Raw genomic sequence first — 18,939 nt, forward strand, 5'->3', positions numbered from 1 at the left:
TGGCTCTAGCATGGGCTAGAGTGACACAGTGGGCTGAGCAATGCTGTCTCGGTCCTTACTAAATGACAGAATAACACTGAGTCCTGCTCCATAGATAGCTTGTACCAACGTGCTTATCTGCATGGCACAGAAGTGGCTCCAGACGGAGTCAGACCCACCCCAGAAATTACTTTTTCTCAGGGACAGGAACACACTGACCGCTCTTTCTGTCCCTCAGTCCTCGCTCCTACTCTCAACCTCTGTCAAGGGCCAAAAAGCAGCTCCCTACACTGTAAAGGCTCGGAGTTGCAGTGTTTACACCAGAAATCTCATATGGCCATCTTCCTGCAGTTTGCTGGTCACCAAGCAGCTTCCTGCTGCTGACTACCCTTCCTGTCACATAAAATGCCCTCCCAAAATTGCAGTGACTTTAGGTGAAACCTTATTGCCTGGGAGGATGCTGCCTCCCACCTTGCACTACAGCATTCCTGTAGGTTTTTGAGATCTTCTGGGCTAGGAGAGAGAAATCCAAAGGGGGAGCAGACACTTTTACTTCGATAATTTTAGTCTGGAAGGAACCGCAGGAGGTCACCCACACACACCGAAAGCAGGGCTGACTTCTTCCGGCTGAAGCCACTCCACTTTGTAGAGAGCAATTAGGGCTTCATGGCACAGAGAAAGTGAGAGAGAAACTTCAGTCCAGTGGCTGGGACCCTCCCTTAGGCTCATCCAGTTTGGGGAGAAAACAGGGATATGTGGCAAGGATGCAGTGTCCTCCCTTCTTGTGCATGCCCATGTAGTGATGCTAGCTAGAAGGTCTATAAAGCGCTCATTGAAGACACATTTTTTTCTCCTTTCCTGAGAATCCAGTCTGACTCATCCATCCTTTCCCTCCTACACTTGCTAAATCCATCTTCAACATTTTTCTCCTATTCTATCATAGTCTGGACACTCTTCTGAAACTCGAGTTTGAATCACTTCTTGCTGGGCTAACTCATCCTGGTTCCTCTGTCACTCCAGGGAACAGTGCACAGGAGGAGCCTGGGTGCTTTATCCTGGCACTATGGTGTCTGCCCCAGGGACAAAGGACAGAAAATACAGGAGTTGTGATACCACATATTCCAGCTGTGGAGTGGATCCAGCCGTAGCATACTACCGTGAGCTAAGCCATGCAAGTATTTCATTCCCTCCCTCGAATGCAGAGGCTACAGTAACTGGTTTTAAATGTTCATCATTTGCTTACATCCCACTTGGTTTCCCCTATGGTCCCATTCTACTGCCCAGCTGCATTGTTTCCTTTACCAAGTAATAGCTGTCAAAGTGAATCTTCCCATGATCAGATTTTCTCTCAGCAGCTGGGGGTATCACAGTGCTTGTATGTTGCTGCCAGCTGTTGCTTTGTAGGTGGGGAATTGACATTTTCCACTTTTAGCATTTGCTTGAATGTGCAGATAGCACATTTTTCAGATTTTTAATGAAAAGAATTTGTACATAAAATCACATTTGTTTGTTGACTGACTCAAGTGAATCACAACATGCTTCAATCTAGTGCGGACCGAAAGTCTTTCCAACAGTGTAGAAGTCCCCACTGCTATTATAACCACTGTCACCAGGAAGCGAAATAGGAAGTAACAACAATACCTTTCTGAGCTAATATTACTGTAGTTAAAAGTAGTTAAAAATAATTAAATTCACAAAATTATAAATAAATAAATAAATAAATAAATAAATAAATATAAAAAACAGTTTATACTAAAATAGCTTTACTGGTAAAAGCATTTTAAGCACAGAGGAACTGAGCGGTTTTCTGTGTTTGCATGAGGGACCACTGCAGTATGCTGACACAATCAAAAGTTTCCTGAATTTACTAAATCTGAGATTACAGAAAGAAAAAAAAAAAAACACAGCTGCTAAGGCAACAGAATTTTCAATTCTATGAAGATGTGTTTTTTTAGCATACCAGGATGTTGTTTAACAACTCTGCAAATGCGCGTAGTAGTGAAAAAAAAACAACACATCAGATCTGCACATTTTGACTGCAAGGTTTGCTTTACTCGAAGGCTGTAAAACCAATGCCTACTTTATGATACATGGCTTTTCAAAATAGCCTTGGGGCTTGGCAAAGAGTAATAGTTACATCCTACCACAAAGAGCAGAGCTTATTACCCTGTTTTTAAATTAAAAAATAATAATTAAAATAATTTAAAAATAATAATTAAAATAATTTAAAAATAATAATTAAAATAATTAAAAATAATTAAAAATTTTAATAAATTAAAAAATAATAACTAAAAAAAAAAAAAAGTGTTCACAGATTTTCTTTAGGTGCTCCATTTTGGTTCATTTTGGCACGTCCACCATTTGCATCAGGAAGTTATCATCGATACACTGAAGGAACCTCCTGGACTGCGGATGGCTGGCTGAGCAGGCCTTCCAGGAAATGTCAGGGTAATTAAAATCCCCCACAATAACCAGGGCCTGTGTTTGCGAGGCTGCTATCAGCTGCCTGTAGAAGGCCTTATCAGCTTCCTCATCCTGATCTCATGGCCCATAGTAGACACCCACAACAGTACGCCCCATGCCAGCCTGCCCCTAAATTCTCACCCACAGACTCTCACCTCGCTCCTCATCCACCCCTGGACAGTACTCAATATAATGTAGCTGCTCTTTCACGTAAAGAGCATCTGGCCTGTCTTTCCTGAGCAGGACATACCCATCCATGACCACATTCCAGCCATGGGAGCTGTCCCACCATGTCTCAGGACAACTGGAAAGAAACAGCAATGCAATAGGAGAACAGGCAGACGCAAGGCTCTGCTACAAGCCTTCCTGGCACTGGCATATTCTGAGACCTTGTAACTAATCCGTGTCCCCAGGGAGAGCCCGGGAGGCAGGGCAAGGTGACAAGAATAAAGCCCTGTCTGTCGGTTGCTGCAACCAGTCTCACTAGCTCTATTTCTGAGGCAGTAATTTTGCCTTCAGGAAAGGGAAGTCGGAAGGAAAGGGGTGTCAGCGTCTTTTTTCAACCAAAATATCAGTGAAGCCCTCTGCTGACACAGACTTTGTCTAATGGCCAAACAAGAGCAGAGGTGATTGCACCTACCCCCTTTTTTTTCCCAAAAGAAACAGCCTAGTTGATCATTGACAGAGGCAAGCCGATTGACCAGCCCACCACACCTCTTTTTTCTGTGTACAACCCTCATACTTGTAGTGGACTAACACGAAGATGGTTGAGGATCTGAAGAGAAAACCCCTCTTCGTTCTTGCCGTCATCTTGCTGCTTAGTTCAGCACAAGCAGGTAAGAAAGACATGAGTGCTTGGCAAGGGATTTAAGGCTTTACGTAGAAGGGCCTGATTTCAATTCTGAACAGGACCTGTGTTTCAAGAGATCCTTCCTATAATCCAGTTAGATGCCATGAGAATGGGTCCTTTCTTTTCCTATGCTTTGTTTGAAGCTGTCTCACCGATTTCACTCCACTAACTTAATTTAAAAGAATGATCCAGGATTGCTCTGAAGTGTGAGGAGGTGCAAAACGGACCACTTGACCTCTGGACATGGCACCTCCTCCTTTGCAAGCTGAGCAAGCAGAATATGCAGTAGATGAAAGAAAATAAACAGACGCTGCACTTAGCATTTCTCTGGTTAGTTGTGATCTTTTTTTACTCACAACCCCCCTCGCCTGTCGCCATTCTGGACACACACCATGCTTTCACTGAGTGCACCCTTTCAGGAGAAGCTGGCTCATGAGCGGCAGTATTTCTCAACTGATTTCAGAGAACAACTCTTTCCCTTTTCCCTTCAGTCCCCAGGAACACCTAAATAAACAACAGCAAGGGACAGCCACATCCCACAAGGGGAAATCGGGAGTGTTGAATTTCATTTCTTTGTGCTGAACCTTAGGCCATGTTCCACCCAGCTGCTGTAGAATATCTTCTGTGGGAACAGGCAGTGGCTAGGAAGCTGATTGTTTATTTTTATTATTATTTTCTATTTATTTATTTAATTTTACATGCGGATTCGAGGCTGCTCCACTTCCTCCAATCCAGAAAAGGGAAGGGGCATGTGTTGTCATTTCAGCATGATGCCAGTTCATAGAGTAAACATTTTTTAGATCAGAAGGGATCATTTAATCAATTGTTTGGCTTCCTGCTCATCATGGGTTAATAAGTTTCATCCCGTTAGTCCTTCAGGCATTCCAATATCTTGCCTTCTACAACCCCTCCAGAATAGCAGCCAGTCCTCTGAAATGCCAAATGATAGATAACGCAGCTCTTCTCTGGGTAACTTGTGCCACTGCCTAGCCATACATAACTGCTCTGCATCTCCTTACTTCATTTATAGTCAAAATTTACCCAATTTTGTACTATCTTCTGGTTTGAGGTGTTGTTATTTTGTCTTGTGTTTTTTCTGTCCAGATGAAAGTCCTGTCCAGCCACTGCCTTTTCCTTCCCATAAAACATTTTCATCCTGTAAATTGATTGTCACTGATAGGTTTTGTCACCAGCATTCTCATATTTATTTCTGCATTTTTGATACAAATGTCAGTTAGACTCATACCTTCTACCCAAGAAAAATTGGAAGAGAACTATGCATTCAGTGGGGGATTGGCAACCTTTTTTATTATTATTATTATTCTTTAAGATCTAATAGCCAGCTCGTAAATGTACTTAGCTGCTGGTGGACACAGCTGATATGGAAATAAATAAATAAATGAATTGTTCGTGTCTCAGTAAAACAATTCTCGGAAGTCAAAGTTATCGTGACATCCACAGTTATCTTCCTGAGCCAATGTTGAAATTCCATCAAAGGGCAGAAAAAGATTCATTAGATCAGACCTGTTTTCCAGACTGATTTTAATTTATATCCTATCCTTTCACTCTTTATTAATACAAACCAAATTGCTATCTTTATTTTCCTAGTGAGTCAGAATAAGCTTTTTTCTTCCATCACATGGACACAGGCCAAACAATGCTTCTCACCCCCTCCCATTGCAGGGAACGCAAACAGAACTTCATGGCATCAGTGTGCTGACTTCCAGCGAGCAAATTTCCTACACGGCAGTAAACTTAATGTCCAGTTTCTTCTCTTCACCCCCTCAAACCCCAGCTGTGGGGAACTCATTTTAGCTGATGATGGCATCGAGGACACCAGCTTCAACAGCAGCCTGGAAACCAAGATCATAATCCATGGCTTCAGGTGAGAGAAAGCAGAGCATCGTGGCTAAGTTTGTACTCATCAACTAAACACCAAGTGGGCATTCCCAAGCACGGCATGGGGCTGGCAGAGAAAGCCCCTGCCCATGTTATAATCTTAGTCTCCCCAGCAGTGACTGCGTGTGAAACACAAGCTAAGAGCAGAGCCTGGAGTGCTCAGCACCAAACTGTACCTGAGACTTGCCTGGGAGACTTGGTGGGACAGGACCAAAGGCATGGAAAATCCTACCAACAATCCTCTTTCCAACACAAAATTAAGTCCTTTAGTCTGTGACCAGCTGCCTATTTTTTTGTGTGTGTTTCCTTTTTATTGGAGCCAGAAGTTAGGAAATTATTTCCCTTCCCTTCCCTTCCCTTCCCTTCCCTTCCCTTCCCTTCCCTTCCCATCCCTTCCCTTCCCTTCCCTTCCCTTCCCTTCCCTTCCCTTCCCTTCCCTTCCCTTCCCTTCCCTTCCCTTCCCTTCCCTCTTTCAACCTTTCTTTTTAAGAAGATCCTTTTAAGAAGATTCTTTAAGATCCTTTTCCATTTAAATTGTCTCCTTGCAGCTCACATCCTGGTTCTTCAACTCCTTGGATCACTCAGGCATTTAGGAGCCCTGCAGGCACACAGTCCCTCTAATCTTGAAAATGTAGGGATGTAAACCAAGGTTTTTTAATCTGTCACCATATTGCCAGTTTATTTTACTGTGCCATTTTTCAGCCCAGTGTGACCATATAGTGTTCTTTGGTTTGATGTGCAAAAGCCTGAAGGAAAAGTGCATAGATATCCAGGATGAGACCACGCAAGGAGTCGCAGGGTCTTTTCAGACAGAGCACACCCCCAACCCCGGTGGTAGTAGGGGAATTTGGTAGGGTACAGCCTCCTCAGTTTTCCTGGTATTCTTGGGTAGAGTTGTTGTTGTTGTTTGGTTTTAAATCACCTTCAGAGGAGGATTTGTAGCAGTGACAGACTATGTGATTTGACCAAGGACTTCGTGCCAGTTGGTAGCAGAGCAGGACCAGGTGTTCCCAGCCAGTTCTCTTACCCAAGGTGGGCTCTGTGGTGGCTGACTGAAGCATCACACCAAGACCAGGATCATAGCCTGAGTCCTACAGATGTTTCTCTCCTTTGACTCCTTTCTGAATCAGCCCATTCTGAAAAATGCTTATTACAAAACCTTTCAGCAACTATCTGGCAGCCTACAGCAAGACACGTGAAACTCCAGCACCAGTGAACAACAAATTGGCACGTGCCCTAGTTTGGAAGACACCTAACGTACCTGTTTCTGATGACTCCTCAGGGCTTTGGGCACCAAACCGTCCTGGATTGAAGGGCTTGTCCGTGCCATCCTGCACACAAGCCAGGTGAACGTGATTGCGGTGGACTGGGTTCATGGGTCTACTGGAGCCTATCACTCCGCAGTGGATAACGTCACACAGCTGGCCCTCTCCATCTCACATTTCATCAGCAAGCTCCTGGTAAGCTCCTGTGATTTCCCAATGGGGAAACACAGTCACAGAACACCACTCATGCAGACAATCCAGAGAGTTGCTCCCAGCCTGCTGTCCCCAGGAGCTGGGCAAGTGAACTCTTTATTCCAGAGTGAGCACTGTGTAGTGCTAAAGATTTTTTTCTTTTTTTCTTTTCCCCTCTCTCTCAGTTCAGCCTTTACCATGCCACTGTTTTTCTTCCTTCTCTTGATTTTGAGATTTTTATGGGAAAACTTCCCAGTTGTCAGCTGCCTCTCCAGCACAGAGTGAGCCTGATGGATTCCTTGGGTTATCTCAGGTCTGTGCTTCACTGGGCAGTCTTCTTCTTCAACCCATTTTTTTTTTTTCCAGTAAGCTGAGGGTGTGGGATTTGAGGCTATTTTATATTTGCTTTGGGTTTCAGATACACTTCCTAGTAGCTGGAAATCCCCAGCTGTGCCCTATTTTGCTCATGCACAGCACAGCTGAACAGCACTTATGCAATGAGGATGTCACATCTTTATATTTACCAGCCATGCATAAACTCTCTGCGTAACGATTTCACTCTAGAACCTGACCACAGAGCATGGGAGTTCCTGGGTAGGCACCACAGTGTGCAGTCACACTTTCCTATCCAGAAATACAGCAGCTCTTCGAGCAGCGATCTGTGATTCTATGGTTCTGTGATCAGGAGAATGGGGTGAAAAGGAGGGGAAAAGGGAAGGGGGAAGAGGGCTGTCACCTCTTTTTACTGATTAGGTCACACAGTGAACAAATGACCGGGCTGCAGCGTGATCCCTACCATCCATCCTGTGCCTGTGCTGAACCCTAGCCCAGCTACTTAAGGACAATTTCTGCCCAGCCTCTCATGCTACACGGCACCACAGAAAACTACATTTGGCTTCTCATAAGCCTCAGTACTGCTGCAAGATGTAGCCACATATATCTCGAAGGCAGGATTGTTCATCTCATCCCTGTGGTGTCCAGCACCATGTGCAGTACCATTGTGTGGTTCCTCTTTATGGGGTCATCTCACATCATGTCTCAGTGGCCGTGCTTTACCTGCCAGTTCAGCCAATGGATAAGTCCTTTTTCTCTGAAAATATACTCTTAATAATCAGGGTGTGGGCACAACCCACATGTTCTGGAGTTGCTGAGTGGGCTGGGACAGGGTATTTCACCTACCTCCTGCAGAAATACTGATTTATATCATCGATCTGCAGGCCCTGGGAGTCTCAGGGACATCCATCCACATCATCGGCGTGAGCCTCGGTGCGCACGTCGCAGGCCTGGTCGGGCACTTCCACGGCGGTCAGCTGGGACGGATAACAGGTATCATCAAACTGAGTCTTGGGCCTTCATTTCTTGTTCAGGTGAGAGAATGGAAGAGCAGGGAAGGGGAGTCATCCACAGTGATCTTTTAACTGCACGAAGGCTCATTAAATCCAAGCTGACAAGGGACACAGTCCTACTGTACCTGGACAAGAAGAGTAGATCGGGTCCAGTGGCAGGAACCAGCATCATCCACAATCCAGGCAAATCTGTAGTGCAAGGCCAAGGCCAAGCCAGGAAGCCCAACCATCAAGACAAGGGTAGGGTCAGCAAAGTACAGGGCTGGGCATGGCATCCTTACAACACAGCTCAGGCAAGGATCAAAGGCAAGAGCCTGAGACAAGGTGGGGACCCCCCAGATGAAGCTTCTTGCTGTTCTTTCTCACAAGTCAGCTGTTTCCACAGGGTCTAAGGTCACCCAGTGGTATACCAAATCAGAGCTGGCCTTGAACACAGAATTCTGGATGTGAGGAAGAGGTTGCGGTGGGGGAATTACAGAGGAAGATGGTTAGAGGCTGATTGTGGCATGTAGACCTTTTCATCCATGCAAGACCCTGCAGTCTTTTAGGTATGGGGCAGGAACAGAGACAGAACTATTTGGGTGAGAAGTGACCTTGGAAGGTCTCCAGTCCAACCTCCCACTTGAAGCAAGGCTGCCTTCTACATCAAACTGAGGGTTTGTCAAGTCTGGGGAAACTCCAGGGCTGGAAATTCATTTTGGTAAGAGGGAAAACTCCACCAAGGAGGAACAGACAGACAGAACATGGCTTGCAGCCTGCCTCAGCCCACAGTGGGCTGCCTCACAGAGGTACCCTTGAGGATAAATAAAAACTTTGTAGGTTTATTTATTTCATTTATTTTTAGCTGTACTAGAAGACACTTCTACAATCCTGATTGCCCTGTGACTTCAAAGGCACACTGGGCATTGCAGGCTCCAGTTCAGATTTAAGAGCCTGAAGACAGGTGGAATTAGACCTAAAATGTGTCTGTTCTGATCTCATCTCCTGCCTCTTTCCACACACGCACACACACAGAGCAATGTGGTTCCAGAGCCATAACTTGCTGAAGTGTGTTCAGCCACCTAGAAGGAGCTGTGAAGTAAAAACCAGAATGAATATCTTGGACGTCAGAAGACAGGCTGTTTCTGTGCAGTGAGTTTCTTGAAGTCACGTCTGTTCTTGTGGACATCTCCTTGTGCAAGAAAACAAATGCTACAGGAACTTGAATGAACTGCCCGTTTCCAAAATTGCTGAAGAGCAATTTGTTTCAGTTCTTTAAATGGAAAAGAGGAAGCCTGAGGGAATCTAGTTGCGCACAGTATAGCTACAGTGAATAGTACAGGGCGTACATTAGGTGATGGTTGGACGTGATGACCTTAAGGGTCTTTCCAACCAAAGGGATTCGATGATTCTATGCTTGGAGGAGGCTGGTGTAGGGAACAGAGGGTAGAAAGATGCTTGCCTTGGAGCTGAGCTAGAATTGGCTGCTGTTCATATTAAGTGCTCCTCCCTGCTCAGGAAGAACTTTAAGCTGTACTGAATAACTCTTCTAAGCCTCTCTTAAAGCCTTTGACTAAAGTTTGGTCTGTAGAAGTGGGCAGGGAACCTCTCAGCTTTCTGTATTGGACAAGACCAACCAAAAAAAAAAAAAAGGAAAAAATATATAAAATCAGTACATTCTTCTGAGCACTTGTCCCTTTGACAGCTTTTATTTTTAGATGGAATAGGGATTTGTTTTTCTTCTTCTTTCCATTCCCCTCCTCCTCTGTCCCCCACACAAATGCAACATGTCAGTTTGTGTTATGTTGATACCACCTTCTCCATAGAGAATTAATGGGACTGAGACCAAGGCAGTGAAACTGGCCAACTCTGAGGATGAGAGCTGTGGTACACAGAACACAGCTGCTGCTTAAACTATTGTTGCTGCCTGGAGAGTGAAATAAATTTTGTGATGTTATTTTCCTAGACAAAAGGAGCAGGATAAACCTCAGCCAGAACAAAAACATAATCTTTAACCTGTTCCATGATACTGGCAAAGATAATTGTCAGTATTTCTTTTGCCTTTTCAGAATTTGCTCTAGCAGCATCCATATTTTTAGGCAAAAATATGGATGGCTGCTTGAGAACTTGACTTTGTGGAGAGAGGGCTCAGAAGTCTCTCTGTTTTAAGGAAGTTTGATAGTATTGAACCTTCTTAATGCTTGGATTGGTTAATGCCTAGGATGCTGAATTCATCACCTAACTCAAGATCTCCAGTGACATTGCTCAGACTGTAGCACTACCGCAGATGACAGTACAATTAGGAAAGGTGCTAAAAGTTTGATTCACTTTCACTGAAAATCCAAAAGACACCCTGTAGCCACTCTATCAGAGGTATTTTAAGCTCAGGCATGGCTTTACAGCCTAAAAACTTGAGGTTTTGTTGGTACAGAACTGCTTTGTGGAAGTGGATGTCTGGGAGCAGTGGAGGACAAGGTAAGGAAGCTGCAGTGGAATTTAGTGAGGGCAGAAGTCTTTCTGGACCATAATCAGTGTGATGTGGGAATAATTCATCACCTCTGCCTGGCAACATTTTAAAAGTTTAGCATAAAATAACTGGTCCAGAAATAAGAAAGAGAGGGTCTGAGGAACACTTCTTGTAAAGAATTTCCTCTTAACATCTCATCTAAATCTCCCCTCTTTTAGTTTAAAACCATTCACCCTTGTCCTATCATTATCTGCCTGGGCAAAAAGTTGCTCTGCATCTTTTTTATAAGCCCCCTTTAAGTACTGAAAGGCTGCAATGAGGTCTCCCCAGAGCCTTCTCTTCTATATGAACAACCCCAACTCTCTCAGCCTTTCTTCACAGAAGATGTTCTCCAGCCCTCCGATGATATTTGTGGCCCTTCTCTGTATCCACTTTAAGAGGTCCACATCCTTTGATTTCGTTGCAGGCCTGGATCCTGCAGGCCCAAAGTACACCAGAGCCAGCCTGGAGGAACGCCTGGACCCTGGGGATGCCCTCTTTGTGGAAGCCATTCATACGGATGCTGACAGTAAGCTGGTTTCCATCCTCTTCTGCACGTCTGTTCCTCCTGCCATCGTTATTGCTAAAGACCACGTTGTCCCATTTATGCCAGACGACTATGAGTTCAGGTTCAGTCTGAGAATACTCCTTGATTAGATAGGCTATCTAATATTTGCTGGCTATCTTAGAGCAAAAACTTCTTCCTTAACCTTTAACAGCAGAGTGAATTACCGCAGCACAAGCTCAGTGTGGTTTTTACCACCTGGAAGGAATTTACATGTCTAGTCTCACTTTGCTTTTGCTCATATGACATCAGAAAGGTGCCAACAGAGTAACATTTCCAAAGCACTTAGGGTCTGCTAGGTAGAATGTGAAAAAACAAACAAACAAAAACACAAACAAACAACTATGTGGTGCCCTTCAGTCATACCTTTTACCCAGAGATCACAAAAATCTCCACCAACATAACTCTCGGTCACGCCTTATAATCTCCCATGAAGATTGTGGTCACAGGGTCAAGAACATGAGGGATGGGGATGATGATGAAGCCAAAGCTGCCAGTCGTTTTGGTGGCAGGTCCTGGAGCACTCTCTGCTCCGTGCAGGAAACGTGGTGATGACATGAACTGCACAATGCAGGCATCTGGGAGGGAACAGGGAACGTGTCCTTGCTGTGTGGAGGAAAAAAAAAAAAAAAAGAGAGAGACATGGGGAAGCTGGGTCCAGCACTACTAATATTCAACCAGTTATTGGGCTGTCAAACACCATGTAGGGTGTATCTTACAGAAGAGCCAAGCATAAGAATGAAGTGGCATTTCACCTGCTTTCAGATTTCGGGATCCGGATCCCTGTAGGCCACATCGATTATTTCGTCAATGGAGGCAAAGATCAGCCAGGATGCCCCCGATTCATCTCTGCAGGTGAGAGCACTCTTTGGACAAGCAAAGAGCCTTCGTGGTCATTTAGCAGTCTGTGAAAATGCTGTTTGGCAACCAGCTCCTGCTACAGTCAGAGAAGATATCAAAGCAAGACAACACATAAAGACACATGGCAGCAGAGCTTCACAGCCCAAGTCTCCTCTGAGCAGCACAGAAAGGAGCTGAAACTAAAATCACATGCAGGTCAAGTGTCTTGGCAGCACCTGCTGTCAAGAGATGTGATTTTGGTGACACTTCTCTATGAGCCCACGCGACCTAACACCAGCAGAGCTTATATCAACAAAAAAAAAAAAGCATTTTTGTTAGAAGGGCTCTTTGCTACCAGCAAAAGCTTCTTTTTCTTTTCATGCTGCAGGCTTAGACAGCTTGTAAGATTACTGCCTTTTCCTTCTAGAGAGTAGGACCTCACGCAGTAAATAGGGTGGATAAATATTCAAATATTTTCTGGATGAGCCAGCTCCATTGAGGGTCACGTTACAAGGGATGCCCAAGGCACCTCAATTCCCACACCTGGGGTCACAGTTTGTAGCCACAGAGGTGCTCTACAAAATGTTATTCATGGAGAGGGGATGGCTGCAGAATCGGTATTTCTTGATTTTCCATTCCTTAGGGAATTGCAGAAAGACCCAAATCGACTGAAAGGCTCACTGCTGCTTTTCTCTAGGTGACTTTCTTCTTACAGGCTACAAGTATCTGATCTGTGATCACATGAGGGCAGTGCATCTCTATGTCAGTGCCTTGAAACACTCCTGTCCCGTCGTGGCGTTCCCTTGCTCCAGTCATCAGGATTTTTTGAATGGCCGCTGCCTGGACTGTGATGATCCCTTCCTGTTCTCCTGTCCCAGAATAGGTACAGTACCAGCATGAGGCCTTCACGGAGCAGGGGACGATACATTCCTGACGGGTGTCAGTGCAGACCGCAGCACACGATTCAGATTTCTCTGAGCAGGTTTTGCTTGGGATCCCTTTGGGGATAGTGAGAAGCTGTTTCATTTTCAGGCTTCCGCAGAGAAGCCAGAAGCTCATGTATTGTCTGAGGTAAAACACCGGTGTCTAGAACATTTCTGATCTTTAAACGTTTCACAGGGCCCACCAGCATGTTAAAGGACAGTCTCCAGAATCATCTGCCTAACACATGGGCAAGGAGCTCAAAAAATGCCTTGTTCAGAGAAGCAGCTGGGAGTTTTAGCCCACGCATGAAGTCCCATTCTCTGTGTCACTTCCTCCTGATAAATCCCTGACACGGCCACACCAAAGATGGGCTGGCAGAAGGCAGTATTTGCCTCTTTTAGGCTTCTGAAACTGGGCTGTGGCAAGAGGAGAGGAAGCGTCCTCTGGTGCTCTTTGGTGACTTGCACTGAGGGGCTTTTCAGATCAGCCACTCCCTTCCCACCTTACCAAAATCACCTTGTCTCCTCCTCAGTGGTGCAGGTCTTCCCAGTTGAGCCAGAAGTCCAGTTCTTCTGAGGGCCTGTTAACCTGTCAGACAGACACCACAAACCCATGTTTGCTCCGATTTGCACTGGTGTAAAGGAAGGGTCTGTCCTCCAGGACAACAGGGTTGGGAGAGGGGAGCAGAGGTGAATTGGAACTGATTATATTTCTATTTCTGTTCTGTCTCCTTCATGGCTTTCCCTGCCATGGCTAGGGTAAGTACAAGCCACTCACTCCCGCATACTTTGCCTCTTGCTCATATTTCTATTTCCGTCTTATTCATGGCTTTGTTTTGCCCTGCAGGCCTGCTGGAGCAGGCAGGGGTCAGCATGAGAAGGCTGCCCAAGGAAGTGGTTGTGTACTTAATGACAAGTCCTTCAGCCCCGTTTTGTGGTAAGTAACAAAGAAAAAAAAAATCAAGCCAGAAGGGGTTTGACCAAATGAGGCAGATTGTCTGGGGAGGCCAGGCAGTCAGAAACAGCTGCTGTGGCACAAGACACATAGCTGGAAATCAATTGCTGTGCATATCTCCCCTGCAAAGCCCTTTCTAATAGATTTATTAGTGTGGGCACAGCCCTGGATTAACACGGCCACATGGCCTCAGGACTGAAGTGAGGGGTACAGAAAAGGCCAGTCTGTTCGCAGACCAGTCTACTCTGTGTCTCATACTGCAGAAGCTATTTTCTTTCTTAAATCTGCTTAACCTTCTTTGTGCTGGTGGGAGCAGGGAGTGAGAGCTAGGGATGGCTTTTTTTTTGGCAGGCTAAGTATAAGCCACTCACTCCCGCACACTTTGCCTCTTGCTCAGTCCACCACAGCCTGGTTGAGTTCCGACTGCAGAAGAAAAGAAGTGTAGTCACCAGCATTGAGATCACTTTCTACAGCAACAGCACCAAGGACACCGCGAAGATCACCATGTGAGTGACAGTGCGTGCTTCTGGCCTGTTGTTTTTTTTTTTTTTTTTCCCCACCTCCATGTGTAAGGATGTTTGTCCCAGTCCAGGAAAGGCACAAGGATAGCACATCTCCCAGAGCACAGTCACTGTGTGATGAAGCACAGCCTTTCTTCTTGAACCCCTCCACATTTCCCGTAAATGCTCTCAGGAATCAGGTATGTGTTGCCATTATTCGGTAACCCTGGCTAAATCCACAAGTACACAAAGCAGGAGGTGTGTTCCAGGATCCCCAGATTTGCCTACCTTTGTGTTGCTACGATAATTCCTTTTGTACACCATACCCTTGCCATATCCTTTGTATGCCATACCCTTGATTCAAATCACAGTCGCTGTCAGATAGTTATTAACCCTACTCTACACCAAGACCCTATCCACCACAGATTCCAGACTGGACATCATGGCTCAGACATTTCTCTTGATGTCCATTAGGACTGCAGCTGCAGAGAGGAAACAAATGCATCGCTGCACAGTCAGAAATGTGTTCAGTAGCTTGTTGTCTCTGCAGTAACACAGCAAAGCTCCCACGCTCCCAATGCAGGGGAAATGTTCAGTGAGCAGGGGACCAAGACCACATCTGTAGACACTAAGCTTTCGCTTGACAACACCGTCCTCCAAACCATACCTGAATTAAAAGATGAGATGCAGAGCCCTGTTCCCCCAGCCCTTGCCTCAGGGGGATCTCCCCACCACAGAGAAGTTCCCCAGAAAAAAAAAAAAAAAAAGTATTTGTCACTTCTTCCTACACTTTCCTACCCACTGTGGCTGTCTGGTAGCCACCATATGGGCATCCAGCTAAATGCTGCATATGTTGCAGACAGCAAATATTGTTGGTTCCCTTGGGAAGCAGGAAAGCAGCCTGCTAAAGGCCTCAGCCAGCTCTTCTCAGATCAGAGGGGTCCCACTAATGGATCCCACATAGACCTTACTAAGCCAAAAGATTGTGACCCGATGCTGTGTTGCTGTGATCCTGTGCACCAGGAGGTAGGGGTGAGAACTGGGGAAGGGGAAGCCTGCTGTAGGGTGCTCTCCGGCATGACACAGCTGCTTGATCATGGATTTCCAGCCCAAAACTGCCATTTGGAGTTCATGCTCCAGATTGACGGAGCTCAGTCTGTCCAACCCCTCCACTAAGCAAAGGCAGGTCCAAGCAAAGGCAGCCTTCGAAACTTGCAGGCCAACTTTGCCTTTTTTCCAAAGATGCAGAAGGGAGGAAATAACACCACGCAGATAAAGTCAGGACCCTTGGGTTTTCTCAGGAAAAGTTGCAGCACTTCCTTTTCCAGCTGTCTTGACATGTGTCCAGCAGGAGGCATGTGAACACTGGAGAGAAAGGCTGCGACACAGCCTAGGGAAGTGACACGGGCAGGCGATCCCACGGCTTTACTGTACCCTCAGGTTTTAATGAGTCAGAGTTACAGCTATCCAGGGGCACCCTTGCCCTGGGAGGACAGCAGCTGTGTCAATCACTTAAGCGCCCTCCTAAGAAGCAGGAGACTAAATGCACTTACAGATTTGGGAGTGGATGCGAAGATATCCTTTTTAACTCACACTAGAGTAAAAAGCAAAGGAACTCCCCCCACCTCCAAGAAAAGCTCAGCCCTCCAGTACAGTCAAGCTCAGAGAGTCAAACAGGCATCTTTTGCAGGTTCTCGCACCACAGTTCAGACACTGATTTGTCACTGAATATTTTAAGTGATCTGACCTGCGTGTCGTCCCGTGGTTCCCAGGAACCACACGGGACCTGGGAGCGTCCAGCCATTCCCATGCCCTCAGCAAGTGACTCATTCCTTGCCTCACACCGACCTTTCTCAATCTATTCTGATCTCACCAGAGATGAGACAAGGCAAGATGCCATTATCCCACACACGTTGCTCAGAGTGCCCTCGAGACGCGTCCCCAAGCCCCACAGATGCTGTGGGGCTGACAGAGTAAGGAACTTGTTACAGGGCCCTTTTCCCAGCTGCACTGGCATTGCTTACACGTCAGTGTAACATGTCATCCTCCTCCATAGCCACGGAAACATGCTTCTGAAGTCAGCCAGAGTCCCAAAGGCATCCAAAGGTGGTGTGAGCTCTGACCAAATGTCAGTCCCAGCAGTGGATTTCTTCAGCCTACTTAAGTGTGCTCCTAGGCACAAAGGTCTATCTATCCAAGCACTATCCAAGCACCCCACCTTCAACATGGCCAAAAGCAAACACCTAGAGAAGAATATAAAAAGGCATGCTGCAGTACTTCACCACGGTAGTTTCCCTATTTCCCAATTTCCAGTTAAACACATCTCAGGGACCCTCAGAGCCAAAGGCGAGTTCTTTGTCTTTATTAGCTCCCAACACTTTTATTTTCCATGAACTCGTCCAGACCCCTCCTATGACTTGTGCAGTCGTATAAGCTTTCTAGCATCCACAACAACCCACAGCAAGGATTTTAACAGCTTGAACAGAATGGCATTTTGTGCACTGAGCAGTCATTTTAAGCCTACCACCTGTTCACTTTATTGGATGACCCCTGGTTCCTGCACTGGAATAAGTGGTGAATAATCAGTTCTGATCTGTGCCATTCACAATTTCATGTTCACCTTATCTACTATCCACCACTTACCTCTCTGCAGCAATATGGGCAGTATTTCAATCTATACACAACAGTGAGAACAGTTTTTGCAATTGCGTGACAGAAGGAAGCAATTTTATACAGAAGTGCTCCTGACTACAGAGGTGAAGCAAGGAGGGAAGGCCAGTAAGTTGCAAGCTCTCAAGTAATGCCCTATTTTGACAGATGAGCCTTTTATTTATGCGAGGGTTTCACGTTAATACCCCAGCTTCCTCAGTGTTTCGATGCATCCACAGGCTGACTGAACACTCTCCCTGCCTTGCAGACCTCAGCAGGAGGAGGTGGGCAAGCGGCTGCTGGCCCACAAGGTTCCCCTCTGCGAGGTAGACGTCGTGGTGCTCAAGTATCTCCCCAAGAACCGATTTTGGAGGAAGGATGAGTCGCACATTGTCGGCCAGTTCTGTGCGGCCCCACTGCCTCTCAATAAGAAGTAAGTCACGGGAATACCTTACGGGATGGACAGGCAGGCAGGATACATGGCTTTTTGCCACTTAGGATTGGGACAGCATGGCATGTTGCCTCGAAGGTGTGCTAACCTGCACCCCTGGAAGCACTGGACTTGGCTGCGATGTGGGTGGGAAGCTGCAGAGTTGCACAGGGTCACAACTGCCCTCATCACAAAACCGGGAGCACTCCGAGCAGCAAGGATTCTTCTAGGAGGGGGTGGTGGAAAGGTGGAAGACAGCTTCATAGACTGCCCTCCAGCTGATTCAGCCCAGCCAAGGCTTAGCTCCGTGTTCACCATACCCTTGCAAAGCAGCATGAGGTCCACCAGCAGCTTTTTTGCCCGTGTGTCAGGATAGTGACCCCTGCCTGCTAAAACACAGCCTGACTTCCCTGTGCTCTTCCCACAGCAGGACCATGTTCTGCCTGCCCTGGAACATCACTCTTCATGGCAACATGGACCTCTCTTACCAGCTGTCTACTGCATGTGCCTAGCACGGCTTTTGGAGTATGGATGCATTCCCAAAACTGTGAAGGAGTCCTAACCCTACTGCTTCTCTCTGCTCACGGAGGATACTTTCATCAAGGAACCACGTTTGTTGTTTTTTTTTTTTTTACTTCCTGCATTCAGGAGAGAATGTCAAGGAAAAGTAGCATGCAATACATCAGTGAGTACAAGACTTAGCAGTTGCAGCAAGACTTCCCAGTTAAAAGACTGAATTAGGACTTTTATCTCACAGATTCTGCACCAAGCTCTGAAAGAGACGGGCAAGTCATTTAATCACAAGATTTCAATCTCTGTGAAAGGAGGAGATGATATCACTCTTTCTACACAGGTACTGGGATGATTCATTTGTGTTTTATTAAAGCGCCCTGAGGTTTTCATAGTAAAGGTGTGAAGTATTACTTCTCCTCAGCAAGGGGAGTTTAGTTTTGGTTTAGCCTTGGAACTGGGAGGTGCTATAGAATCACAGAATTGTATAGGTTGGAAAAGACCCTTCAGATCATCAAGCCCAACCATCACCTAGCACTAACTACCAAGTCTACCGCTAAACCACATCCCTAGTTGCTTAGACAACTTCCTTAGCAAAGAACTCACTTGCACCATCTGCAAGATGCTTTCAGAGTAAGAATCTATCAATTCTTGTTAGTACTCTTGCTACATAATCGGAGTGGATCTCCATCTCACGGCGGGACTGGTGCAGCTCTTCAGGCTGTTGGCTTGTTCTCTTTGAAGCTCACATGAATTGAAACAGATACCAGAAGCACAGAGTGCTCTTCCATGCAATTTTGCACTGCTTTGAGCAACTGCCCAGGAGAGAAGGTAACAGGAGGACATCAGAGTATTGTAGCTATAGGGCCGCCTAACACAAATTAGTCCCAGGAACTCAGCACTGCCCTTCGGACGTGGAAAAGTAGCAAATGTCTGGAAAGCACTGGTAGAAGACTACAATATCAAAGAGACACATACAGAAGCAGCCCTTACCCATTCTACCTGTCTTCAACCACCTTGATACATCTGCAAATTAAAGAGGAGACAAGTCTTGCATCACTTTTGCCCCCAGCTACACACCCTGTAGA

At 46.0% G+C, this 18,939-nt stretch overlaps 1 protein-coding gene across 4 annotated transcripts; it reads left to right on the forward strand.

Annotated features, from left to right (window-relative positions):
* Nucleotides 1-3,034: 3,034 nt before the first annotated feature.
* PLA1A (phospholipase A1 member A) lies at nt 3,035-18,264 on the forward strand. Of its 4 annotated transcripts, none has more exons than XR_014686218.1 (11): nt 3,035-3,278; nt 4,976-5,177; nt 6,474-6,651; nt 7,866-7,974; nt 10,907-11,008; nt 11,810-11,899; nt 12,582-12,767; nt 13,655-13,744; nt 14,160-14,268; nt 17,151-17,344; nt 17,769-18,264. XR_014686218.1 is itself a non-coding variant. In XM_084500465.1 (11 exons), the coding sequence occupies exons 1-11, from the start codon at nt 3,206-3,208 to the stop codon at nt 17,851-17,853; spliced, it is 1,389 nt and encodes a 462-aa protein (XP_084356591.1). In that variant the 5' UTR covers nt 3,035-3,205; the 3' UTR covers nt 17,854-18,264. The 4 variants fall into 4 exon arrangements, 3 of the variants coding, with proteins under 3 accessions (XP_084356591.1, XP_084356592.1, XP_084356593.1); XM_084500465.1 differs by having other exon boundaries at nt 17,180-17,344; XM_084500466.1 differs by having other exon boundaries at nt 12,600-12,767; nt 17,180-17,344.
* The last annotated feature ends 675 nt before the right edge of the window (nt 18,265-18,939 follow it).

Source organism: Aythya ferina, assembly GCF_964211825.1.
Source record: "Aythya ferina genome assembly, chromosome: 1".
NCBI classification, from domain to species: domain Eukaryota; kingdom Metazoa; phylum Chordata; class Aves; order Anseriformes; family Anatidae; genus Aythya; species Aythya ferina.